Source organism: Lycium ferocissimum, chromosome 6 (assembly GCF_029784015.1).
Source record: "Lycium ferocissimum isolate CSIRO_LF1 chromosome 6, AGI_CSIRO_Lferr_CH_V1, whole genome shotgun sequence".
Classification (NCBI taxonomy): Eukaryota; Viridiplantae; Streptophyta; class Magnoliopsida; order Solanales; family Solanaceae; genus Lycium; species Lycium ferocissimum.
The window spans coordinates 8,436,023-8,463,449 of NC_081347.1; the positions used below are offsets into that span (position 1 = coordinate 8,436,023).

The 27,427-nt window shown below is 35.5% G+C and overlaps 2 protein-coding genes across 2 annotated transcripts; both read right to left on the reverse strand.

Moving 5' to 3' along the window:
• Positions 1 to 264: 264 nt before the first annotated feature.
• On the reverse strand, positions 265 to 5,571 carry LOC132059196 (uncharacterized). The gene is made up of 13 exons (XM_059451741.1): positions 5,093 to 5,571; positions 3,817 to 3,928; positions 3,207 to 3,319; positions 2,992 to 3,114; positions 2,737 to 2,909; positions 2,322 to 2,397; positions 2,057 to 2,143; positions 1,561 to 1,641; positions 1,445 to 1,477; positions 1,129 to 1,182; positions 899 to 1,019; positions 742 to 812; positions 265 to 657 (listed from the first exon to the last, which is right to left on the reverse strand). Exons 1-13 carry the CDS (start codon positions 5,270 to 5,272, stop codon positions 556 to 558), a joined length of 1,326 nt encoding a protein of 441 aa, XP_059307724.1. The 5' UTR covers positions 5,273 to 5,571; the 3' UTR covers positions 265 to 555.
• An 8,074-nt stretch (positions 5,572 to 13,645) lies between these two features.
• Positions 13,646 to 25,786, reverse strand: LOC132059197 (nifU-like protein 4, mitochondrial). Its single transcript, XM_059451742.1, has 3 exons — positions 25,414 to 25,786; positions 22,864 to 23,025; positions 13,646 to 14,450 (listed from the first exon to the last, which is right to left on the reverse strand). Exons 1-3 carry the CDS (start codon positions 25,631 to 25,633, stop codon positions 13,990 to 13,992), a joined length of 843 nt encoding a protein of 280 aa, XP_059307725.1. The 5' UTR covers positions 25,634 to 25,786; the 3' UTR covers positions 13,646 to 13,989.
• Positions 25,787 to 27,427: the final 1,641 nt, after the last annotated feature.

Below are 27,427 nucleotides of genomic sequence, written 5' to 3' on the forward strand. Positions count from 1 at the left end.
GGGCGGGGGGGGGTTGGGCGGGGGCGCTTTGGCTGCTTACTCTGACCAATTTATTATACTAAGGTTAAGTAGCAGGTCATCCTTGTTTTTTTATGTTTATTATAATGGACTCATCTATCCTTTAGTACTTAAACTATTAGGTTTTTGTTTGCAGCAAGTTTAAACCCCGCTTCTAACTCACAGAGTCAGACATCATGCAGTTCATCCTTCGTATTGTAAGCAAACTGTTGAATTTACCAATATATTCCTAACCCCATTTCCATGTAAAGTACAAAGTACCAACCAACATCTTTATTATAGACCAAAAAATATAGTGATACATTGAAGAGTAATAAAACCAAGAACAAATTAGATTACATAATTAATACACCTCTTCTAATCTAGATAAAGCCTAGCTTCAAAAGATTTACAACTCTATAGACCCCGTAGACCGGACTTTTTCTATTATTATTTTTTAACCGTAGACCGGACTTGTCGGCTGTCGCTGTAAAGGGGCAGCCTTGGGGGACTATAGCTTAGACAATTTTGGTATAATGGTTACTGATGTCTCAAGTATCATGTCAAAAGAGGTGCTTCAATGTTCTCTGCATTTTCGTCTAAGGTCCTCTTTCGCGGTGCCTCTACTTTTAGCGTGCAAGCATAACACAGTGAAACCACCTGACAGAATTTGTGCAAGTTAAAGCTTTCACATGAACAGGTGTGACATATGAACAAGTCGCGGAAATAAAGGAAACAGCTTACCATGCATAAAGAGGCACAAAGTATACTAAATCCTTTGCAGTTGAAAGGTGCATCACGGGACAAAAACCATGCTGAAAGAACATTGTGTAGGTGATTAAATACGGTCTGATTAAGATAACTCTAGAATTCTTGCGTTAAGGAACGGAAGATCACTTACAGGTCAATGGACTCATTACAATTGGAGATAACAAACTCGCGACTGATTGAATGCCAGCAACAAATCCCTGTGCTTTTCCCTGATCTGCTGAAAGTGCTCCTTTGGATATAACAGCATAAGTCTGTCGAGAAAGTAAAAAAAGATAAGCGACTATCAAGAAGAAAATCAACAAGTATTAAGCTCTTCAGCGTAATGTGAAACATGGACAAAAGTTTTGAGAAATCACTCACAGAGGGCTTAACAAGGACGTAGATGACCCCAAAAGAAGCACTTAAATATGGAACCTGTATTAGCAAAGGCAGTTAAATATGATACTTTACACTTTTAGAAGGTGCAGAAATAGCTAGAACTGAATGTGGTAAGTATGGAAAAATATATCGTAATATATTTTCTGGTAGAAACTCTACTACGAAAAAAGGACTTTTTTATCATTTTATGTGTATGACCCTCAGGAAACAATTGAGTATTCATTAGCACCAATCTCTCATTTTAAGAGTCGACACTCTGTTTTCAAACGAGATCTGTCTTAAACAATTAGTAACATACCCAAGGTGCCCATGCTAGTCCATAGAGCATTGCCTGCCAAACAAAGTGAAACATGAGGTTGTTTATCCTTTGGAATAAGTGCTTGCTTTGTATAAAAATTGATCAAGGGAACTTACATAAGCTATCGATGAAAGCAAGGCCATGCATAGTATCACTTTCTCCCCAAAAAGAGGATTGATAAGAGGAAGCACCACAATCTGGAAAAATGTAAGTACAAGGTAAGCACAACATAAAAATTTCACCACTATTTTTTTTTGATTAAGCACCGGGTGTCCGAGTCTCTTTGAGCCCCGACTAACCCGGGGTGATAAGGAGTTTCCCGCAAGTGCACCACGGGTAATCTGGAACCGATGGCCCTCAGAAATTGTTTGCACCCAGCGGGTTTCGAACTTGAGACCTTGAAAGGGAGCACCCCAAGGCTCAAGTCAATTGCCACCAGGCCAACCCCTGAGGGTTCACTATTTAGAATATATATCTACTTATATATATATAAGGACATGTCTGCATATGGCAAACACTTAAACTTCGCTATAAACATTTCATACAAAAAAGAGACATATTTATTGGGTTCCCTCCGAACACGGGGCCTGCACACATCATGAGTCTGAGTACCTGTGAGACTATGGAACCTACTCCCACCATCATCAAAATTTCTGAGAACTGATTCTTATTGAAGCCAAAGGCTGATTTCAGATAGTACTGCATAGTTGAAAATAACATACATGAGTCTCCAATCAATATAGATAAAGTGGAAATTCACACTGTAATTCCTTGATAAGGCAACATGAATTCATCACTGTACTCAAATTTTGGTGATTCTAAGAATGGTACGACTATGGCAGGAACATTATTTGATTCAATGAAGCAGGTGACGTACCAGCAAAACACTGCTGATCCCGGACATTCCCAACTCGTAGAAGAAAGAAACCAGAGAAATGCACTTCAGTGTTGGGCTGAGGAGAACAATAAAGGGATAATTACATTTTTGGACCGCTCAAAAAAAATAATAGCCAGAAAATGTATAGGTTATGTATATTAAGTATAAATACACATATAATATACGTATTGTATACACAAAATTTACATAAATATACATAAAATATACATAATCAGTGTATAGGTTTTGTATATTTTGGCTAGCGCCCGTAATTAATTTCGGCCGATGGGCCAAAAATGAAAAAGCCAATAAATAAATGTCATTTAGAAAATACAAGCAAGTTATTCTGAAACTATTATAATACAAAATAAACCCTATGAGCTAGTACCAGAATCATTCATGTGCTCGAAAGTACCTGCTAGTGACAATATTTGCAGCATATCTCATCGAGTTAAATCGTTCCTGGACAACCTTCAACACTTTGCTCTGTAATGTCGAACTTTGATTCACCTCTGTTCTTGGAGTTACGGTTTCTGCTAGAAACAGTGTCATATAAACAGGAACAAAGATCAAGAGACCTATCGAAACCTGAAGGAGGAAAGTTCATTAGGATGGATACGATAAGTAACAATGTTAGAAACATGGCTCACAAAATTGGTCATCAACATGCCTGGAAAATGTAGCCCTCAGGAAGAAAACGTGCAAGGACATTCCCCATAACATGGGATGCAGAAAAAAGGCCTGTAATCCAACTAAAAACTGCAGCTCTACTACTCTCTTCAACAACATCTGCCTGAAAAATGCCAAAGAAAATCCGCAGTTGGATTCTTGATAAACTAAGGCAGGTTTAATGTTATCAGCAAAACTACCAGATGAAAGTCCTACCGCATAAGCAACAGAGATACAGAAAATGCTCCCTTGACTTATGATATAAGAAAGTGTCCGCAAGACATAATAAGCATAGACAAATTCCTTTGACTTATTGATGGTGAGTAAACCTGGAAGATTAGAAAGAAAAGAGACGGGGAAAAATGAGCATTAACCAATTAGCCATAGCAGCAAAACTGAAATCCATACATAAAACAGTGAATCTAAATCTATAGAAATGCACTTTAAAGGAGAGTCAAAATGCTAATGTTAGATGTATCCCGATAAGCATAATCACCTAATTTGGGAAAAGATCAGTAAATTACGGAACATGGGATAGTTGACTAATTTGCCCTGATGATCAAGTTTAGTTCTCTTGAAGTTTAATAAGTACATTAGCAATTAGCTCTGTAGTTTAGAAACATCTCTGACCGAAATTTTCCTTTGTCAAATTTACCACTCCACTTAATCCCCTAGACAGAACAATTAGAATGAAAAGAAGATATAGAAAAATTTCCTGCCACACCATCAAGTGAGAAGCGCTCTTCAGAAGATACAGAAATTACCAAAATGTTTACAGATGATTTCTAGATACTGCTGCATAACATAAAAGAAATTCATTACGTACCAAAAGGAATAATTGTAGTAGATACAGTGAGAAGAAGAAGCGGTTTACGCCCATACTCATCTGCAAGCTGACCTAGGACAGGAAGGACTACCATCTTGAATATTCCAACAACCTGCATGTCCAAAACATTCCTTAACATTGGAAATTCTCCCTATGTACATCATAAGATTAAATAGTCCAACAAACTTATCGATCAACAGCTTTAAAACAATGGCATCTGCAGATGACAAAATTACATTTTATATCCAAGCTTTCTTACATCTCCTATGACCATGACATTAAATTTTTTCCATGCGGTACAGTCCTCCAAGTCCCACTTGTGGGATTACACTGGGTATGTTGTTGTTTATAATCCTCCAAGTGATTTTGTGATAATACAGAAATTCAAATTTACTTTTGAAGGGAGTAAGTCTACTTGCCCTTTTTGATAATGGTGATGTTGGGACCAGCTTGCATGCACCTCAAGTTTAATCAAGAATCACAATAATATTCTTCTATTTAAACACAGACACAAAAAAGATGTGACTGAATAATTCAATGCGAACATGATCATTACCACCATCACAACAGGAAACATTATAGCTTTCTAGTAATAATATCAGTATCTACTTCGACGAAAAATCCACCAAAGAAACAAGCGCCTTTCCTTTACATAACAAGTTCCTTCAGTCAGTCCAGTCCAGGGTCAAGCTTTCCTTGCTTCGCAAATTTTCAATCAGTGTCCCATTTCGAACCACAAATAATAGAATCAAAGCACTCAAATAGAAAGCAAAAGTTAAATTACGTGACCATCTCATCTAAAAGCTTAAATTGTCGAGTAGAGCTAACCATAATTACTTAATCATATCATGTCTCAACACACCCCTCACGGGTCCGATTCTTCTTCATAGGTCAAACACGTGAAAATTTTCTTTTTTTTTTTTTTTCTGCGTGTGGCAGTGAGGTTTAACCAAGGACCTCTCGCCATACCATGTTAAATTGTGTGACCATCTTAGCTTAAGCTGTTAAACTCAACCCTATCAAGAATCCCCATAGAAAACAACAACCCACAAAAGAAGAATATCACACGTTGGGTGTGCGAGCAACGTCCCACATTAGTAGCTAAAACGAAAAAGAAGCTACATATAAGACTAGTGATACTCTTAATGGTAAGACCCTTTTGGAAAAAACCTAGTGAGCTTCACTCAAATATTACACCATGTTAAAAGTATCTTTTAGCTAATTTAGCAACATACTATGCACACAGTAAAAGGATAAAAGGGGAAAGATTCCATACTGTTTGTTGAACACCATTGATATAAATAGCTTCAGAACAAGTAGATTTGCCTGGACAAAGAGCATTAGTTGTAACATCAACAAGAACTGAAACAGTCATCTCTTCAGCTATCCAATGAAAACATAGTGGCAACAATAAATGCACCAAAGGCTTCAATTTCTTAATACTCTCAAACCCCATCTCCCTAAATTTCCTCACTCTCAATCTCAACACTGCAAGAAAGAAGAACACATTAAAATAATTAAGGGGTAAATAAATTATGTTATATAAAGATAACAAATTTATGATTTTTAATTGTTTTAGCCAAAAGGGTAGCTAAAGATTTGATTTTTAAAGATGCAGGTATGACACAAGTCATGCTGTTATAGATGGGGTGGTAATATCAAGATTCACATTTTGTGGCTTTGAAGAGTTGTAAGTTGTGCTTTGAGAGTAGTACTTTTTGAAGATAAAGTTCACCTACCGAAGGGTGGGACTTTGCACGTGTGGACACTAGTTTATCGTGTGTTCTGCTAAGGTTTCGGTGTCTGATGTGGCTATTTGTTAAATAAAATATTGTACTAAATGTGCATTGGATCGAGAGAGTACTAAAGTGACAAAAATTGGAAAGTGATTGGTGCGTGTTTGATTGATTCTGGCATTAGCCTTGCTGCCACACCCCTTTATTTTTTTGTTATACTTAAAAACTTAAATATTTTTTTTAACGACCAAATTCTTTTTTTATAAAATATTCTTTAATATTTGGTCAGTGAAATATTTATTTGGTAAAATTTAAAGTAGATATGAGATTAATAATAATAGAAAATTAAATAATATTTTGATAGATTTGAATTTTATTAATTAATAATAATAATAATACTCCCACCGTCCCAAAAGGTTGTCCTCTAACTTGGCACAAAGTTTAAAAAATAAAGGAAGATTTTTGAAATATGTGGTCCAAAATAAGCCTTAGATAATTATATGGCCGTAAATCATCTCAAAAAGTTAAATTGTTTCTAAATATAGAAAGGGGACAATCTTTTTGGGACAGACTAAAAAGAAAAGGAGGACAATCTTTTTGGGACAGAGGGAGTAATAATGTCTGAGTGTTAATTGGGACGAATAAAATGTAATTAAAAGTTAAAATTATTGTAGGAGAAAGGAATTTCGTTTCTAAGAGAAAAAGTGATTTTTTTTTCCTCTTTGGATTCAATATTTTCCTCTTTCCAGTAATCAAATACCATAAAATGTTTTCTCGTGAAAAGAAATTTTTTGAAATATGGCTCTCATCGTACAAAATGTGTCTAAGGTAATTGAACTTTACTCTTTGTACATGTAAAAAGTTGTCAAACCTTATCAGAGACTATAATGACAAAACTTACCTATCAAGGTGATTTTTTTGTTATTGTGGGTAAGACTTTGTGAGTTTACATTTATATTGGGTAATTTCTTGTAAATTAACTTTATTATGGGCAAGATTTAATTATTTTAATACAACAACAACAACCCCCTGTGAAATCCCACAACGTGGGGTCTGATAAGATTTACTTATTTTAATGTAACCAAAAAATAGACCATTGTTTATTCTATTATGGTAAGCATAATTTATCTATTATGGTAAGTATCATACTTGAAAAATAGAAATCCACCAAACCTTATTGTACTACCGAAGAGCGCAACTGCAGTCCAAAATATTTATCCCAACTCTTCCCGAAAAAACAAATTCTTTTTTCTGCCTTAAGATAAAATAAAAGGATGCAACAACGACCAACTTTAAAAAACTTAAAAAATCCCGATTTTCCATCTAGACCCCCCAACGAAAAAACCATCTGAACCTCCGAACATAAGTAAACGCGTTTTTCAATGCCGGGTACACACTTGAAGCTTTTTGACATGGAAAAATGTTGACATGGAGCCATGTCATGTTACCTTTTTTTAAAAATAAGCCATGTCAACAAAAACAATTAATTTTAACAAAAACTCTATTTTAAAATCTATTTAAATATTAAAAAAAAATTTGAAAACCCAACCCATCCTCTCCGATAGCCCACCTCGCCGCCACCGCGCTCTCCGCTCGCTTTTTTTAAATTTTTAATCATTAAAAATTAATTTTAACAAAAACTCTATTTTTAAAATCTATTTAAATAATTAAAAAAATTGAAAAACCCAACCCATCCCTTTCCGATAGCCCACCTCTTGCCGAGTTGTGTTTTTTTAAATTTTTAATCATTAAAAATTAATTTTAACAAAAACTCTATTTTAAAATATATTTAAATAATTAAAAAAAATTGAAAACCCAACCCATCCTTCCGCATTTTTTGTAAAGCTTCTGGCCACGCGTTCAAAATCTATTTTAATTTGTTTAGTTAAAATTAATTTTTAATGATTAAAAATTTTGAAAAGAAAACAAATTTTTGGTCGGAGAGGATGGGTTGGGTTTTTCAATTTTTTTTTTAATTATTTAAATAGATTTTAATATAGAGTTTTTGTTAAAATTAATTTTTAATGATTAAAAAAAAAATTTAAAAAAAAAAGAAAAAATCGTCTCTTCGCTTAAAGCAAATGAAGCCACGCATTGCACGCAGGGGGTTCAAATGGCTTATCTTTTATGTGTTCGATGGTCAACGTTTCGAAAAAATGCTCAGTTTAAAAAATCGATTTTCAAATGGCCAAAACAAAACAAAAAATTGACATGGTAAACATTTTTCATGCCAACGTTTTTTTTTTTTTTTTTTTTTTTTAGAAGAGTAAGTCTTAGTAGCTTTATCGCGAAAATACTTTTTATCCTGAATTTGGGGTCGGAACAAACGGGCTTTTTATTAGGCTTTTGTGCTATTCAACGTACAAAACGAAAATAAAATTTTTATGTTTTTCAAATTCCAATACAATTGATTAAATTTTTAACCATAATTCAAATAATTGAACCATAATTCTATCCTATTGCACTTCTTTTATTGGATGAGTTACCAAATATCCTTTGAGCTTAGAATTTGGTTTTGTTTTACTTTGAAAGCGATTGGGAATGGTACAGTCTTCATCAACGGTCCAAAAGTTTAGGTTAAAATTAATTTAGGCTACTTTATTAGTGAATACTCGTGAACGGAAAGAGACTCATTTATTCTATAGCATGTGATGTGACACGCCTTTTCATTTTCAATCAATTTGAAAAGAAAACAAATTATCTATTTAAAAATAATAATTTATGCTGCCTTCTAAAATTGCCCCTTTTTTTTCATTTTATCTTTAATTGCTCATTTCGAACCCCCTAACTTTTTCATTTTATCTTTAACGACATAATTTTATAGACAAATTTTAAGATGTATTTAAAATCACAAATTAAAAAAGAATTGTATTCCGTCAATGACCTTCACATAAAATGAAAGGCGGAATACCTAATAGATCCAACCTTTTTTAGTTTCCTACCTAGTGTCCGATACTCGTTTTGGAGCACAATTAACCCGAATTAGCGTCGGGAAATCTCATTTAATGTCGGCTAGCCATTTACGTAATCAAACTTCTAGTCAAAGAGGGAAGTACGCTTACCACTCCACGGCCTTTGATCGTCTGATAGAACCAATTGACTAAAGTTATGGCAAAATATTGTAACTACATATCCAAGAAAATTTATGGCGATTTGATCGTGAAGAGATATGGGAACAATATTTTTCAATGCTAGCGGCAACGATATCTAACAGGCTTCTCTTTGTGTTTTTTCGAGTAAACTTGGGGTGGTCTTTAAATTTTTTCATATTTGAAATCTTAACTTCCGTCTTCATTTAACACCCATGTGCTCCATTTTCAGGCAAGTTTAATTTCGCATATAAGACTTAAGGAGAAGATACTTATCTTGCACTACGGGGTCCCATAACTTTGATAATTCCTTCAATGATCGTCCTGATAGATCCAATTCCAAGACTGAAGGAATTATGGCAAAATATTGTAACTTTATATCCAAGAAAATTTATGGCGATTTGATCGTGAGGAGATAAGGGAACAATATTTTTCAATGCTAATGACAAAGATATCTACACAGGCTTCTCTTTCAGATTGAGACCAGTCAGAACAATAATAGTTGCATTCGGAGTTGAAACTTTGCACAATTTAAAAGGTTAATTAGGACACTTAAATATTTCATGTTTTTATGATGAAAAGGGAATCTTGAGATAGATATTGGTCAAATGTAATTTTTAAGTAGCATATATAGTTAAATTATTTTTTGTTGAAAGAACTCATATTATCTCCAAGACACTAGATATCATATTTGTGAAGATAAACCAAATATTATTATTTTTCATTAATATATAGAGTACGTACGAGTGTGTGTGTGTGTGTGTTGATATATTCACGCTTCTTCTCACAATTTATTTTAGTATCTCGTGAATCGTGATATGTAAAATATCGCCCACCATATTATCAGAGTAGCTATAAGGCTTTGATCCATTTTAGTCGAAATATTTAGAAGACGAAACAGATTCATATGTTAGTCGAAATATTTAGAAGACGAAACAAATTCATATGAAATATATAAATGGTATAGACAAAATGTACAAATCATAGGAATTAATGTGATAACCATATTTTTGCATCAAGAATCTCTCTAGAGGTGGTATTTCGTTACTTTAGTTATGGATAAGTTAATCGAAGGGGTTCAACATCTACTATATATACATAATAAAAAATTTTAATGCTATCAGTTTGTGGTGATAAAGATGGATAGAGAGGTGGTATTTCGTTACTTTAGTTATGGATAAGTTAATCGGAAGTGTACAGGATGAGTTTAAATGGTTCACATGCTATCAGTTTGTGGTGATAAGATGGATAGAAACTCTCCACCGTTAACCATATGTCTTGATTAAGTTACGCGGACAAAAATCCTCTAGAAGTTCTTCCTCAATAAGTCTTACGTTGCTTTAACTCGCTAATCCAAATTAATCAGAATCCTAATATGAATATCAGACGTCGAGCGAAAACCAAATATTTAATATCATCGAATGAAACTAGAAAGCGAAAGGCCACCAAAAGCTTGAAAGACAATTGCACTTGCTAGTGCTAGATTGTGTTTTTTATGAAAGAAAAAGTTTTTTAGGAAAATAATTTTTTAGCGAAATTTAAGATTCTTTCACTTATAATTTTGTGATATTCGGTAAATAAGTAAAAAATATTATGCCAAAAGCATTTATATATAATCTAGACAAACATTATAGGGATGCGGGAGCCGGGGGATTGGAGGTGGGGCCAAGCGGGGTTGGGGTTGGCGTGATAATTGGTGTAGAATACTGTCACGCCTCGAACCATGGCCTGGGCGTAACACGGCACTCGGTGCCTGACTGCATGTGACCGAGCGAACCACATGGCTTTCTGAATCATCATGAGGCATACATGAGCGGAATTATAACATGAAGTGTACGACGCAGCTTTTGTAAAACATAATAAGTCATAATATTAAACATAAGTACTTTGTTAAGTCATGAATGCGACAATATAATAAATGAGCCAAACAGGCTAACCAACTATGGAAGTCCAGGATGACACTTGTCTTGTATATGAAACCTCTAACATGAGTCTGAAACACGTGACATACTTGCTGGGACAAGGCCCCCAGCATACCTTTAGATGCAAAACTAAATAAAGAAAGACAATGCCTAAAACCGAAATGAGATGGGGCTCACCAATAAGGTGGTACGTGCAGATCCTAATGAGCAGAGGCGTCGTCTTGTAAATCCGTACCTGCATCGTGAAATGCAGGCCCCTGGGCAATAAAAAGGGACGTCGGGACATTGAATGTACTAGTATGTAAAGCAACTGAAAGAAATAACATGGTACATGGAATAACATGATAAGAACTACAACTGAAACCCTATACATAAACGTGAGCATGAATACATATATAACATGAGTAAAACATGGTAAGTCGGGAGAGCATTTCATAAACCGACAACATGATATCACCACGTGGATACGTGGAGTCTGGTACCACGGACCGGGAAGCAGAGCCCCTATACCTTGCCGAGTATAAGGTGGTAACGTGCGTGGTGGATTCATTCAGTGTAAATTAAGGAATCGTCCTAACTGGGCGAAGCGATCCTTGTCCTACGGTGACTACGTAGTTTCAGGCTATCTGAGCCTTCTCGATAATTCATGCAACTCCTAAAAACATGAACATGATATAATTGGCTAAGAAGCCCATGATTTTCGTGAATTAACTTGTACTTGTCTTGTAATCATGATTTCACGAAATAACTTGTAAACATAGTTTCATGAAATAACTTGTATTTAGCATGTATGTATCTTGAATCATGACATGAAGATAGTTATATAATACAATTGCATGAAAACTTGTAGACATGCAGGATATTCATGAAATAAGCAATTTTTTTTATTTAAAAACATGCGTGCAAGAACCCCTGGAATACGAGATATGGGTGTTCATGGATTACGGACAGATTCTCAATAATCAAAATGAAATATCAATATCACAAAGCTTATTATAATATAGTACACGGACCTAGGGTTATCATGAACATGGCTAAAACCCTAGTGTTTAGAGAACTTGCGTACAATCATGGAAGAAAGGCGTGGGGAAGAACAAAGATGTTCCCACACGTGGATAGAAACTCTACATACCTGGTAACGCTCCAAAACTTGAAGTAGAATTCCAAAAGATTAAACTCGAGTTTCGAGATGGGTTTTCTTGAAAACACAAGTTAGAAAGATGAACCCTTAATTAGAATTCATGGGGTCATGTTACAATTCACTTGGAATGGTTGGAATAGGCTTACCTTGTTGTTTTGGATTGTTGGGAGATGAATACCTTCGTTCTAGGTCTTGGGGAATGTGAAAAAATAGAAAAAAAAACTGAACATAACGTATTTATACTTGGCTGCGTCGGGGAATTATACGGACGACTTATACGGTCCGTATAATATTACACGGTCCCTATAAGTGTCCGTATTTCACATGGTCAAAATCCCAGAAACTATAACTTTCCTCTTGGGTTCCACGAACTGAAATATGGTCCGTATAATATTATACAGACCGTATAACTTTATACGAACCACATTGAGGCTTATCACAACCTTGAAGGAAACGAGATTTATTACCCCGTGAAACACGAATCGGTTATACGGTCCGTATAACATTATACGTATACGGACCGTCTAACTGGTCATGTAACACACAGTATAACTGGTCGTGTAACACATAATTTGCTCAACTGCGATGATTTTAATTCCCATACTTCTCATTTGGTCTTCTAAGTCTCAAATCACGCATATAGCCTAGTTTAAAAGTACGAGGTGTTACAAATACCTCTTATGGAACTTGTTTTTCCTACTCCTATCAAAAAAGTCATTTCATTAATTTTTAAAGAACTTATTTTCTTAGAGAAAATTTTCACCAACTAAACATCAGAAAAGCATCTGTACCAAATACATCCTTGATGCAAATTAAGTTTTTGGGCCATTGTCGAAGACTGGGACCCGTACTTTATTTGAAAATCACCATTCGGCCGTGAACGGTTGTATTTGGAATTTGAAAAACACTTAAAATCCTATTTTCACTTTTTCCACTTTCTGTACATTCAAACAACCAAATATTCTTTGCAAAAACTATAACAAAACACAAGTCCATCTTTTTTTCTTTTTTTTTCTTTTTTCTTTTTTTCTATGACATGGGAACCCGCAGCCGCTACCCTTCAGGTGCGCACAGGGTAAACCCAGCTCTAGTGCAATAGCTCGCAAACCGCAAACCACACAGGAGAGATAACCAGCACTAGCCAAGCCCCGTGCGACGAGCCGACCTGAGCAAATCCCTCTTGTCGTGGCAGGGGGTTTCGAACCTGAGACCTCCATTATGAAAGCCCCATGCTCAACTCCAACTTCAAATGTTCCAAATAAAGTGAAAACTAATTGGTTTTGATGGCTAAACGCCTACTAAAATTGGCCATACTGCGAGTTCCCCAATTCCCTAGTGGTCCTGAATGTTCAATTTTTCTCCTGATGTTTTCATTTCGTTCTTTAGTCTCCACTCTCCAGTGGGTGATCTTCTAGTGCATGACTCGACCTAGTGGTGAAGGAGTGGCAATCACTATCTACTAGTCATCTTGAGATAAAGGTAGCCATAGTTTTCCACATGAAAAGCCACATGTATGAAGGAAAAGACCAAGATAAAGAATAAAGGAAAGAGCAAGAGATGAAATATCTCATGTGAGGAAGTATGTGTCAATGTCCCCCTATTTCCTCAACTAATCAATGAAGAGAAGTTGGATTGTTGATTTGCAAAATATATTAGTCCTGTTTGGTCAAAGTTTCTAGGAAGCCAAAAGTGTTTATTTTAGAAAGTTGATGTGTTTGATCGAGCTAAAAAATAGCTTATCCCAAAAAACACTTTCTCAAAGCTTGGTCTTAAACGCTGTAGTAACTGAAACGCTCAAGTGTTCCTCCGGTAGGTATGAATAGTTATGCATTTTCTTCTCTCATCCCCAAGATTTTCATTCTATATACAAGGATCAATACTTCACCATTCAAAAATGAATGAGACATAAAATGATAGAATTACTAATAATAGACAAACGTATGGTTAGCAACTTCTAAATACTTGTCCACGTATATGCACTTTTGGATCTTTATAGACTCATTACAGAAACATGCTGCAACTAATTGTCCCGTCTCCAGTGGAGCTTAAACCGGATATCCAGCTAAACGTATAGCCGAAACTATTTATTTGAAAGTCCTCTAAAAAAACCTACTGAACTACAGAGTATAGTTTTCAATGCATACGGTTGCTTATCTCACATGAATTTGATAGATACAAGAAACTAGTGCACTCAACTATACTCACTCTTGCCATGGAGGAGCATGAACAAGTCCTGCCTTTTCTGATGATCACCAAATCAACTAGAAGTAGCTAGAACAGTATTACTACTCGTATGATGCCCCAGTTAATCCAGGTTCTTCATCTTCATCTAGTTCCTGCTCCACACTTTTAACCTCAGGAACATAATGCATGAGCATATTCTCGATGCCAGATTTAAGGGTAACTGATGAGCTAGGGCATCCACTGCATGCTCCTTGCATTTTCAATTTGACTACTCCTGTATCTGCATCAAATCCTCGGTATACAATGTCCCCACCATCATCTTGTACAGCTGGGCGAATACGAGTCTCCAAAAGTTCCTTGATCATTGCAACTGTTTCTGAATCATCCTCATGTATAGCTGTGTCCATGGAGGCTGCGGTGCTGGAGTCGAGGAACAGTGGGTTCCCAGAAGAATAGAAGTCCATAATTGCTGCAAATATTTCAGGTTTGAGCAAGTCCCAGGAAGCATCATCGGTTTTGGTTACAGTAATAAAATCAGATCCAAAAAATATCCGTGTAACCCCTGCATGAAGGAAATAACGGGATTAAACTCACAGGTCTTATAATGAAAAAGCAAAGAACAAAAATGCTACTTCCTCTGTCTAATTTATATATGTGACACAATCTCCTTTCAAGATGTTCCAAATGTTCCACATAATTCTACAAATATCAATTGATACGAATCACTTTTTTCAAGAACTCAAATACAAATAAATTATGCTACTAAGCAGTTACGTGATATTTCCTCAATTACGACTTATCAAACTATTAATATTCCTTATATTCTATTCTATACAAGTCAAACTTAGGTCATACAATTCCATATTCATTCGAATTATGCCACACACGGACGGAAGTTGTCTCAATATACCTACATCAATATATCAGAATCCACGTGGATTTAGCAAAAAAATAATATAATGGAAGAAACTATCTCATGATTCTGGCATTTACAGAAGCCTTTTTAGTTTGTTTAGAGATTTGTGTGTCAGATAACTCCAATTTATTGAGTATCGTTGAATGGAACATGTCCAAATGGAGCAAAGTGGACATTGAAAGCTTACATAGCCGACCCCACTAGTTTAGGTTTAGGCGTAGTTGTTGATAAGAGACTAAGAAAGGAACTTCATGTCTCTATTCCGCAAAGAAACCCATATATACTCATTTGAACTAAAGCGGAAAATTGAAATTGAATACCTCTTGATAAAGAACAAAAAAAGAGAAATTTCAGAACTTAATTGGCATCAAACAGGGAAATAAATTCCATTTGTAAGTAATTTATTGAATAGAACAGTGCCAAGGAGGTACAACTACATACAAAGGTACCTGTTTGGCTCCATTTAAACGTGTGAAAGGAGTCCATTAGTTCCATGGTGTCATCTACGTCATTTATGATGTTTCTCCTACCAGAAAGTATAAACTTTGCACATATCTGAACTTTACATGAGTGGTTGCACTCCAGCCAAAACATGATACTATTTGGGGAGAGCTTTTGTTTTCCTAATCATCTTCCCAAAACAAAACTATTTTCTACCATATCTTAAGAGGCCCCTGTAACAAGAATTCACTGGGGATTTCCCATCTTTGCTTTCACTCCAATACATACAAAATCTTGCATTTCTCCAATATCTTCACTGCGTCCAGTTTTAGTATTATGTATTCACATACTCCATCTCCAAACCATAGAAAATCCTTCTGAAAAGTCCACTATCTGTAAAACAATCTGCTGGATTGCAATAATTGTTTACATCCAAATTGTATAAATTTGGAATATTGTCCCTTACGTCCAATGATGGATGTGTGGGCACACCAGGAGTGACAGGATTAGGAATGAGGCTATCCGGGACAAGGTGGGAGTGGCCTCGGTGGAAGACAAGATGCGGGAAGCGAGACTGAGATGGTTTGGACATGTGAAGAGGAGAGACACAGATGCCCCAGTGCGGAGGTGTGAGAAGTTGGCCATGGATGGTTTCAGAAGAGGTAGGGGTAGGTCAAGAAGATTGGAGAGAGGTGATTAGACGGGACATGGCGCGTTATACTTCGAGGACATGACCTTAGATAGGAGGGTATGGAGGACTCAGATTAGGGTAGAAGGCTAGTAGATAGTATCGTTTATCCTTGCATATTAGTAGTCACATTATCGCGATATAAGTTCTTGTGCTTTGATTTCTGCTGCTATCTGTTATTCTGTACTTTGATTATCTTATTTATATGTGATAGCTACTGCCCCTTTGCAAACTGCTTCATCGTGGCTTAGTCGCTTTCGTTATTTTCATTTCCATATCGCTTTGAATTTCTTTGGTAGGAGTTAGGTCTGCGTACACTCTACCCTCCCCAGACCCCACGTTGTGGGATTACACTGGGTTGTTGTTGTTGTTGTTGTAATGTATTTCTCCAACAGAACCTTATTTTCCTCCCATAACACATCTTTAAATCATATAATGATTTGAAAATCCTTGCATACAATTCACTGGTTTGGTGCACCATTACTCTCCTTTTCATGCTTCAAGTCCAACTGTTTTCCATTTTATTTTTCTTCATAGATATCCTGTGTCATTTGAGTAACAAGCTCTTGTTATGAACCTTTACTACAGCACCTCCATCTTTATATATATATATATATATATATATATATATATATGACAATAGTGTCGGGGCCAGCTTACGCAACCTCGGACTAATTCCAAGTGGTACCTGCTACCTTCCACCTTCCACCTAATTTCCACCTGCATATGTACCGGGTAACTCTGTCCACCAAGAAGAAATTACCAAGTGTTTTTGCCTATGCTGGGATTTGAACCTGAGACCTCATGGTTCTCGACTCACATTGACCACTAGGTCACACCCTTGAGTCACCCCCATTCCTACTTGCATGTCATTATTTCTTTCCCCCAAAGGCTTAGAAGCAACTAATTTTTTTCCAATTTTTTAAAAAAATTAGTTGCTTCATGCAAGAAGGAATTCCATCTAGTACACTATATATTGTCATGCAAGTAGGAATTCCATCTAGTACAGTATTGACTATCAACCTTCCTCCGAGGATGAATACTATTTCTCTTCTGGTGAAGAGGGCAAATCCTATTCCTTCCTGGGAGATAACTTCTTTTCGCATTTCTCAATCACTCCTTGCTAATTGCATTTTTTGGTGATTCCAAGTACACAAAAGGAAACAGTCTACTTCTATCCCAGTATCACAGCCAGCTTATGAAAGCTTTGGTCAGCATTTACAATGAAAAAATTGCTCTTCGCATTGATATGTGAGCCAAGATATCCTCAGAGATTAATAGGATCACCTTCAATTCAGAAAATATGAGTCACCTGAATACAGAATAAAACTTCTCCGGTATTTCCTTTTTCTAAGGAGTGGCGTCCGGCCAGCTTTCCCACACCTTGACTATTCTACAGTACCTGCCAATATCACAGTAACGGGATAACTCCACCCACCAAGGCTTACGCAGATGCAAAGAATCACCTAGTGTTTTTCTATGGCTGCGGTAACCAATGAGCAACACTCCGTTTTGCACAATCTATGATGAAGACATCAAAACCTTATCCAAAAAGAAAATGATGGACATCAAAAGAAATAGCAAAGGAAAAGTCGATTTGAGATTGCAGAAAAGCAAGTTGGCAACGAAGAATGAAGTAAAAGGGCCTTCTGGCAAAATATAGTAGTACTATAAGGCACAAAATGCTATCCCAACATTCAAAAAATAGCTAGTTCTCAAAACTATTTCCTTATTATAGCAATAAATTTGTGCCTATATCTATTTCTATACAATTTATTGCTTGTCTTATTTTGTTTCACTTTTGGTGTAAAGAAAACTATGATATGATAGGTTCCTTATGAAGCTAAGCATGGTGGGGTTTTTGTAAGTATGGCTGCACTGTTATGGTGCAAATTTAATATATATTACTACTTATATAGAAGCGGCTAACGAGAGCTGCTTCAGGTCGTAGGGGTATTTTAAGGAATTGGGGCCTATTTGATTTAATTCCTTTGTATTTCTGTTGTAATTGCAGTATTGACACGTGCAATTCCTTTTCTTCACTTGCTTTGACACGTTCTCACAACTCTACTACTGATGTTCTCATATTTATATCAAAGTTTTCAGTCTTCTTTCATCTTCTTCTTCCGTTTATGTGTTTTGCCTGTACTGTTGTTAGGTGAATTTGTCGTGCCAGTTTTAAGCTAATCTTTCGTTGCTGTGTTTTTAATTTTGGGTGGAAGATTTTGCTTGCTAAGAACTCCCTGTTTGAGCAGCAAAAGATTTGGATGAAGTGGGTACAAAATTTGGACGATTCTTCAGCTGAGTATCCCCATATTGCTAAAGTTAATGCCTTTTTTATTTATTATTTTCTGGGTTGCTTCTTGCCAAAATTTGGACGATTCTTCAAATGGGTATTTCAGATTTTGCTAAAGTTAAAGTTTTTACTTTTAAATTGAAAGACTAGACAAGATCAGGAGGGACTTTCTCTGGAAGGGTGATCAAGATAAAAAGGTTTTCCATTTAGTCAAGTGGGCTAATGTTCTACTGGGGAAGAAGCAGGGAGGACTAGGTTTCAGGAATTTAAAGCTGCAGAGCAAAGCTTTAAGACTAAAATGGTTATGGAGGTACTCACATACACCTCAACCATACTGGGGAAGAATGATCAAAGCAAAATATGGGGAAGAGAACAAGTGGATGACCAAGGAGGTGCACACTCCTTATGGTGTCAGCCTGTGGAGATCCATCAGAGCTCTCTGGCCTTTCTTGTGGAACCATTCCACCATTAAGGTGAGTAATGGTCACAAAACTTCTTTTTGGGAGGACAAATGGTTGGGAAACACTAGTCTAAAGGAATTATTTCCTGTCATTCATGGGCTGGCAGTAAACCAACACAAGAAAGTAGCTGAGATATGGGACAATCATGGATGGAACCTTCAGTTCAGGAGAAACTTCAATGACTGGGAAATCAACACATTGACAGAGTTTTTTAGGCTACTAGAGAGTTTAAAGGCACACAAGAAGGAGCAGATAAATTGTGGTGGAAAGAAGACAGCAAAGGCATTTACAAAGTGAGCACAGCATACAAATTTTTGAACCAGAGTAACCAGCAGGTGCAACTTTGGCCTTGGAAGCATATTTGGAAAGTGAAGGTACCATTCAAAGTTGCATGTTTCACATGGTTGTTGGCAAGGAAGCAGTACTGACTCAGAAAACCTAAAAAAGAAAATTCTCTCTTTGTTCCAGATGTTAATTGTGTGGTGAAGAGGGTGAGACAGTCAGCCATCTATTTTTACATTGTCGGATCACAATACAGCTTTGGAGGATCTTTGTGAATCTTAGGGGGGCATTGTCTCGGTAATGCCAAATAGGATTACTAATCTACTCCATATTTGGGAGAAGGCAGGAATAGGAGCCTCAGACAGAGATAGATGGAGGATTGTCCCAGCTTGGCTTTGGTGGACAATATGGAAAGAGAGAAATTCAAGGTGCTTTGAAGACAGTAGTAGTGATGTACAAAAGATCAAGCTAAATTGCATCAAACTTTTTTGTTTTTGGTGCAAACAGATTTACCTTGAGGAGACTGAATCCATAATTGAAATCCTAGGCTCTTGTTAGATTTTCAGAGTTTTGGATCAGCTTTCTCACTTTGCTGTAAATATGGTTCCAGTGCAAACTATGCACTGATCAAGTCAATACATACCAATGTTACATTTTCAAAAAAAAAAAAAAAAAAGTTTTTACTTTTATCTGGTTACATATGCTAGAAAGGGTGTTTGCTGAAATTTGTTAATGTCTTTTCTTTTGATGTTTTCTGAATTAAACCCATTAAATTTAAGGAATTTTTTTTGCTACTTGGTCTATCGATTGAACGAGGCAGAACATTACCTCGAACTTTTGTAGGTTTTTTGCTGTCACAGGCTAATTGCGCTTACTGCATCAATAAGGTGAGTTTAATTAACGGCCAAACACATAAATAGCACTCAAAGTTGTTCAAATTTTCAATTTGATAGAAAATCCACATGGGAAAATACAACCTTAGCTATTTCTTCTTCTTTGGAGATAGTTGTTCCAATTTTCAATTTGATATAAATGCATGTTGTGAGCTATAGACTATCTTCTACTGAATTCACCATGGTAACTTCTTACAAATGACATTTCCAAGTTTTAGGCGGATTTCGTTACTGTCTGTTACATCTACAACTTATATGCCAAATTCTCATCAGTTATTCTCCTTTCTAATCCTCTATAACGCAGGAGTAAGATTGGGAAGGACTTAAATGTGCAGGGCTCTCAGAGATATGCAGAGTCTCTGCAGTTTAACAATTGTCATATCCCTCAATTAGGGGAGGACAATACTAATATTACAGGTTACCACAGTGATATTTTCTTAATTGTATTCTTTGTTAATATTAACTCTCTTCAACTACATTTTTCTCTAGGAATAAGACAAGGCAAGTGAGAATCCAGTAATGGGCGGGGCTAATTCTTCAACAGAGATTCAGGCTTTGTCAAAGGAGGTAGCTGTTTTATATTTGTGTGAATTGGGAACCTTTAACACCTACTGCTTATGGTTCAATAGATTGGTTGAGTGAATAAATAAAAGGAACTCGACATAGACAAAGAGGCCAAAATAGATCCTAACAAGCCTAAGAGGCCTCCCAGTGCCTTCTTCGTATTCCTGCGGGCTTCGTTTTCTTGTAACAAATGTTAGATTCAGTGGCATATCTATAGTTGTATGATGTAACCGACAAATGATCATATATGCTATTGCAGTGAGGAATTCTATAAGACATTTAAAAAGGCAAATCGCAATGTGAAGCATGTATTAGCTGTAACCTTTTGATGATTATTTGATAAGCTTTGCTTTCTTTAATAGTTGGTTCGTAGCAATAGATTGCTTCTTGGTTTGACATTATAAATAAAGGTTGGCAAAGCTGGAGAAGAAAAATGGAAATCTATGAGCACAACTGTAAGTAATTCAATTCATTTCCTAAAATTAGTGACTGAAGCTGCCAATGGATCCCCTGATCACTACATACATGTCATAATACATTGTTATATCAGTTAAGAAGAATCAAAATTGCGCTGGTACGGTGGAAATATAATCATTTCTTTTGCAGAATAAGAATGAGTTCATTATATTATTATTTTTGTAATTACTAAGTAAACTGCAATGTAAAATTTGTTTTGTGAAGGTTGTAAACTTTGATGACACATGGAGTTGGATGTCAAAGTATGACTTGGTTCAAAATTGCAATTGGTATGCTTAAGTTCTGAATTTTGACTACTTATTTTCTAAAGCTTTTAACTGTTGTTTTGTCGTGTTTAAGCTTCAGTTTCTGCAGTTTTTTACCTGCCTTCTCTTCTTTTTTTTTTTCTCTTTCTTTCTTTTTTTTTTTTTTTTTTTTTTTTTGCATTTTAAGCTGCAGTTTCTGCAGTTGTTTAGCTGCATATTCCTCAATTTTTAGCTGTTGTATGTAACCATCTACAACATCGTATGGAGGAGTTTCCAGAATCAAGTGAAATGCACAAAATTACCACTACGATCACTTATAGATACTCAAAGTGACTTCAGAACAGGAAAAAAAGAACTTTACAACAACTGGGGCCGGGTTGAGCAGGTTTCCTTATTCTCACTTCATGAATGATTTTAACCGGAAATCTCAGAGGATAAGGGCGAAGAAGAAGAACCCGAAAAGTCACAGCGGGCAGTTATTAATAGTTTTCGCAACTCTACAGTGTTTTACTGACTCGATGCTTATGAGTGCATCTAAAAGTTTTAAGTTTATGTTGACAAAACTGTTACGGCTCACATTTCCCCTCTGAGGATGCTAAAACAACAGCGTGTTCAACTCACAGTTCTCCCATCTGTAAGGGTGTTAGAGACTAGCTCCTTTTTTGTAGTTCCGTTCATCATTTTGCTTCCACCCTATAAGTTTATGTTGACAAAACTGTTACGGCTCACATTTCCCCTCTGAGGGTGCTAAAACAACAGCGTTGTCAACTCACATTTCTCCCACCCGTAAGGGTGTTAGAGAATAGCTCCTTTTTTGCAGTTCCATTCATCATTTTGCTTCCCCACTTTTTCTGCTTCTTTAGAAATGCTTAGTTGCTAACAAATTGGATAAACTATGTGTTCTTAGCTCCAAGATATATCTTATCCAATTTACATTTGCGATAAGAAAAAGCAGACAAATTTTGGCAACTCTTCTTTCTTGGTTTGATATTTTCATGGATGCTCCTTATAGTTCTTATTTTCTACCCTGTGCAGATCAAACGACACATGCTCAACGTGATTAATACTTTCTCCGTTTCGCTTCTAAGCAGAACATATTGTAACAACCTTTTAAGTCTTTGACTTTTGGTCGTTGTATAAATTGTAACTACAGATTTATTTACAATGTATCATAAAACAAAGCAACTTTGTTCATGTTGGGCCCGGGCAAAGCCCAAGCCATCGTCACTATATATATATATATATATATACCTTTTTTTTTTTTTTGAACAGTTAACATATATATATATATATATATATATATGCACACATACATGTTACCAGTCTAAGAAAAATTAGACGTTTTTGGAGCTACCTTGATTTAAAATTGAACCCACAGCCAGTCAGCTAGATGATAAGAACAACAACAGATTTTCTAATAGCCTAAATGTTGCTCTGTAGTATGTAAGACAGTTTAATTTATGTAACCGCACTAAATTAGGCGTCTTTTCTTCCGCATCTCTTTCATGAAAGTCTGAAGAGAGTTAATAATATAAACACATTCCATGCCAGTCTAACCATAGGTAATATTATAAACACATCCCCCACACATTTCCACGGCAATGCAATAAAGTGTCCATGTTTTCAATATAAAGGTTCTTAGTACTCAGTTAAATTAACATAGATGTTAAAAGTCTAAGGCTTTTCAACATCAAAGTTACGAGAACGCGTACCATCTATTCCAAAGAGGGCCTTAGCCAGTGGCGAATTCATGGCAGAACGAGCATTTGGAAAATCTGCACTCCCACCTTCCACAACTGGCTTCCCAGGATAGAACATTAGGGATAAAGGGTTAGGAGTTGACTGAGTTTGGATAAACATGGTCCTCTTCTGGCCTGTTCATAGAAAGTACACGATCAGAATATAGACATATTCACAAAATCTAATAGTTAGCACGCCCATTTATGACATCAGGCAAATACTAGAACAATTGTGTAAGCTATACAGTTCTTAATCTTTTTGTAAAAGCAGAAAATGATGGGAGAAAAAAAAAAACACGATGAACTTTCTCGCTTCTATGTGGAAATTACACAAAGAAGTAGCATTTTGCCCAGTTCTTCAATTTTCATTTCTAAATGCTGACTAAATTCAGCTCCCATGGAATCTCATGAATTATCAGCAGAATCTAAATTCCTTATTATTATGCTCAACTCCCCGGTATTCATTGAAGACTTCTGCCACGTCCCCAACTAATTCTTTTCCTAATACGAAGGCCGCATATCTGTACACATTAGTAGGAAAAAGCCCCTCACTTGTTTTTAATAAGGTAACGTTTTATTAGAAAAGGTCCCAAGAAGGTACAAAAAGGTACAAAAGAAAACAGAAAACCCTACTACATATTACATATTAGCCAGCAAATTCAAAAAGTCTAAAGACCTCTTCTCACACCAAAAGAACAGATTATATAAACAGGTGTTCTTGACTCTAGAGATGTGATTTTTCCTGTTTTCAAAGCAAGCACTATTCCTTTCTCTCCAAATAGTCCACAAAACACATAGATGGTCCTCCAAAACTTCTTCCAACCCCTTGTTATCTTCTATCCTTGCCAGCTCTCCAGAAGACCTCTAACATCTGCTGGCATTACCCAAGTTACACCATAAAGATTCAGAGTAAGCTCCAAATATTGCTTAGCAACCTTACAGTGAATGAAGATGTGATTGACTGATGAAAACCCACACAAAAACAAGCAATCTGTTGCTTAAGATGAAATTTCTCCGTTGCAAATTATCTTGTGTTAAACATGCTTTCCTAATGTCAACCCACCCAAAAACAGGCAACTTTGACAGTTGCTTTAGTTTTCCATAACATTTTCCATGGCTAAGCTCAGCTCATATTGTTCAGATTGTTCCTGAAGAAGATTACAGCAGCTTTTTACTGAATATATCCTATCATTACTTGCTGTCCGGACCATAACCATCCTCTTTATCCTCTTCCACCACTGTTGTATCCAGCAATTGTATTAGTTGCTAGAGTTCCTCCATCTCCCAATCATTAAATCCTCTCCTAAAATTCAGTTGGCACCCACTGGAGGAATAAAACTCAGACACTCTACCTTACTCATTTGCAGAACATCTTTCAAACTTATCTCCCCCACCCACACATCATACCAGAATCTGATTTTGGCACCATTCCCCTTTCAATTTAGTATGCTGCTGAAAATCATTCTACGTTTTACACTTTTACTGATGTTCCTCCAGATTTCACCTATAAAACAATCAATCAGGACTGGTATCATCCACGCTTAAATGTTCCTCCAGATTTCACCTATAAAACAATCAATCAGGACTGGTATCATCCACGCTTCTTATGACTATTTAAAGTGGAAGTTCAACTTCATCAATCGTCCGGAAAATAAATCTTAAATTTATGAAACACTCTGGAGAAAAGAGTCCAAACTTTGCATTTTTCCCTCGTTCCTTGCCCCCAACATTTTCCAGTTAAAAATTCCCAACAAGAAAAAATAGAGTACACCAATTGTACTCATATGTCGCTGCAAAATGCACATCAAATGCAAGCTCATTTTAATGTACATCAACAGATAAGACACTCAAGTTTCTTTATTGGGTTAATGGTCAAAAACACACCTAAACTATCACTTTTTCGCGAGTTTCACAGCCCAACTATAATTGGTTCCGTTTCCTACCTGAACCATCACCATCACCATCTATGTATTAAAACACACCTCAATCCAACTATCAGTTGTTCCCTTTTCCCACCTGAACTATCACACCCAACTAGGTGTATTTAAATACATAGACAGTGATAGTTCAGGTCAGAAAAGATAACAACTGATAATTGGGTGTGAAACCCATGAAAAAGTGATAGTTCACGTGTGTTTTTTACCATTATTTCTTATTTATTCCAATACACAACAAGACAAATTCGAGGTTCTCTAATGACCAATAACAACAACAACAACAACATACCCAGTACAATCCCACAAAGTGTGGCCCGGGGAGGGTAGTGTACGCAAACCTTACCCCTACTGTGGGATGTAGAGACGCTGTTTCCCATAGACCCTCAGCTCAGAATAAAGTAAAAACAAAGCAGGTCAAAAAGGAAAAAAGCAACAATAACTACAGCAAAACAGTAGCTAAGCGAATAACAAAAGACAGTAGATAATAAAAATTCAATCTTTATCAAAAAACTGAAGCATCCACTAATGACCAATCTGAAAAAAAAAATTAACAAAGAGGAACTAGCTGAAAATAACAAAAACTGACCTCCAAAACGGCTCAATAAAGAAAGGTGTGAAGAAGGAAACTGTGAATTCTTTAACGAAGTGAAATCTGAGAACTTATGCGGCGTATTGGAAGAAGATAAACCATATAGAAATCGACGAGATGTGGAAAGTGAACCATTTTTATCTGCATAGGGTTTTGCGAACAATTTATTTGTGCGGAGACTAGCTCGAGTTATCAATCTTCCTAACAATCCCTTCATTGCTACAGTTTTGTATTTGTTCTCGTTCAATTTTATGAAATTCGTAGTTTCTTCAAGCTTAAAAATGGAGATTCAAAGCTTATGTTTTCATGGCGGTTTTTGCCCTTTTGGGAATTTCAGATGGAAATGTCAAAACGGCGAACCAATAGCCACGCTTTATGTGCTACCACGTGTGTGCAAATATTTTTTTTTTGGGAAAATAGCACTATATGTAAACCCGTCAACCGGTTCGGTTGAACAGTTAGAGACGAACTGTTTCCCATAGAGTTAGTTAATTAACTTTCTTGATCCGGTTTCCATTTTTTTGAAAGCAAAAACAAAGGACAGTTAAAGGTTAAAATTAAAAAAAAAAAAAAAATTAAAGACGTTACAGTAAAACAGTAGGGTAAGCTAATAACAAAACTTAATTTTTGGCCCCCCAACCCCCAAAAAATTCAATCATTATCAAAAAATTGAAGCATCCATTTAATGACCAATTGAAAAAAAAAATTAATCTCAATCTCTCAATTATAGTTACTTTGCAATAATTAGTCACTTTATATTTCTCTCAAATAAATATTACAAAGTCTTATTATAGTTTCATTATTAATTTTACAATTAAAGTTGGTGGAGTTGGTGATTTTGCAACAATCAGGAGTAACTTTGGTGGATTTCAATTCTAACGACTTTGTTGATTAATGCGAGAAATTATACGGCGTTCAACTCTATCTTTATTTTTTCGCAATTTAATTCTAGATTTAAACCAATTTAATTTAATTTAATTTGTTGTTATTTATTTGATTGTGATTTAAATTAATTTTTAATAATGTCAAATAGAATTAATTTATATATATATATATATATATATATATATATAAGTTATAAGTATATATAGTATATAACTTATATATATAAGTTATAAGTATATATAGTATATAATAAACATATATCTATATATATATATATATAAGTTATATAACCTAGGTATATTGATATATATACGTATATTCTTACTGATATTTTAGGTATATGTAGTATATAGTGTTAACTTAAGTATATAACTTAATATATATATATGTAACGTATAGCTTACGTTTTCATGGCGATAAATATTTAAACTTTACTTATAAACTTGTATAACATATGGGAATATACCTGGATATACTAATAAATACTATAATATATATATATAATACAAAAAAAAAAAAAAAAAAAAACAAAAAAGGTTTTGGAGCATTTTGCCACAGGCTTTGAGGTTTGTGCTAAACGGTGTGTTTTAAAAATTAGGTTCCCTTTTTTTTTTGGGGAAAATAGCACTATATGTCTATTTGGAGAAAAAATTTACCCCAAGTGGCCCATAATTTTAATATTATCCGAAATAGCCTTTTAATACATTATTATATACTTTTATATAAGGTTGATACATTATCTACAGTCAGTGTATAATGTTGTACATCTTGTGTATAAATAATGTGGCGGGGAAAAAAAAATTGTCTATGCTGATGTAAATTTAAAATATGCTTACCTGGATGTAATATGTTGTGTTGGACTGTATATTATTGAAATTATCACAATATGTTTTGGTTGAAAAGGGGGAAAAGGTCCAAATATACCTTTTTGATATGATTTAGAGTAAATATATGCTCCGTTGGAAGAATAAGAAGTCACTTTTATCCCTATTGTTACTCAAATAATGATACGGTTTTGATTGTCTTAGTCTATAGAAGCTGTGAAGAGGTGTACATGAGGCTTCCGGAGGAGTACATTGTTTGATGAGTTAGTTATATTAGACTTTAGTTATAATAGAAAGAGGCC

Coding starts and splice junctions, on each gene's coding strand:
- LOC132059196 (XM_059451741.1), bottom strand. CDS start 5,272: ATGGGGTTTGAGAGTATTAAGAAATTGAAGCCTTTGGTGCATTTATTG. Junction 3,929..5,092: donor TCAATGGTGTTCAACAAACA/GTATGGAATCTT, acceptor TTGGACATGCAG/GTTGTTGGAATATTCAAGAT. Junction 813..898: donor TGTAATGAGTCCATTGACCT/GTAAGTGATCTT, acceptor ATGTTCTTTCAG/CATGGTTTTTGTCCCGTGAT.
- LOC132059197 (XM_059451742.1), bottom strand. CDS start 25,633: ATGAAGGGATTGTTAGGAAGATTGATAACTCGAGCTAGTCTCCGCACA. Junction 23,026..25,413: donor TTTATTGAGCCGTTTTGGAG/GTCAGTTTTTGT, acceptor TTCTATGAACAG/GCCAGAAGAGGACCATGTTT. Junction 14,451..22,863: donor GGCCCTCTTTGGAATAGATG/GTACGCGTTCTC, acceptor TCCTTCATGCAG/GGGTTACACGGATATTTTTT.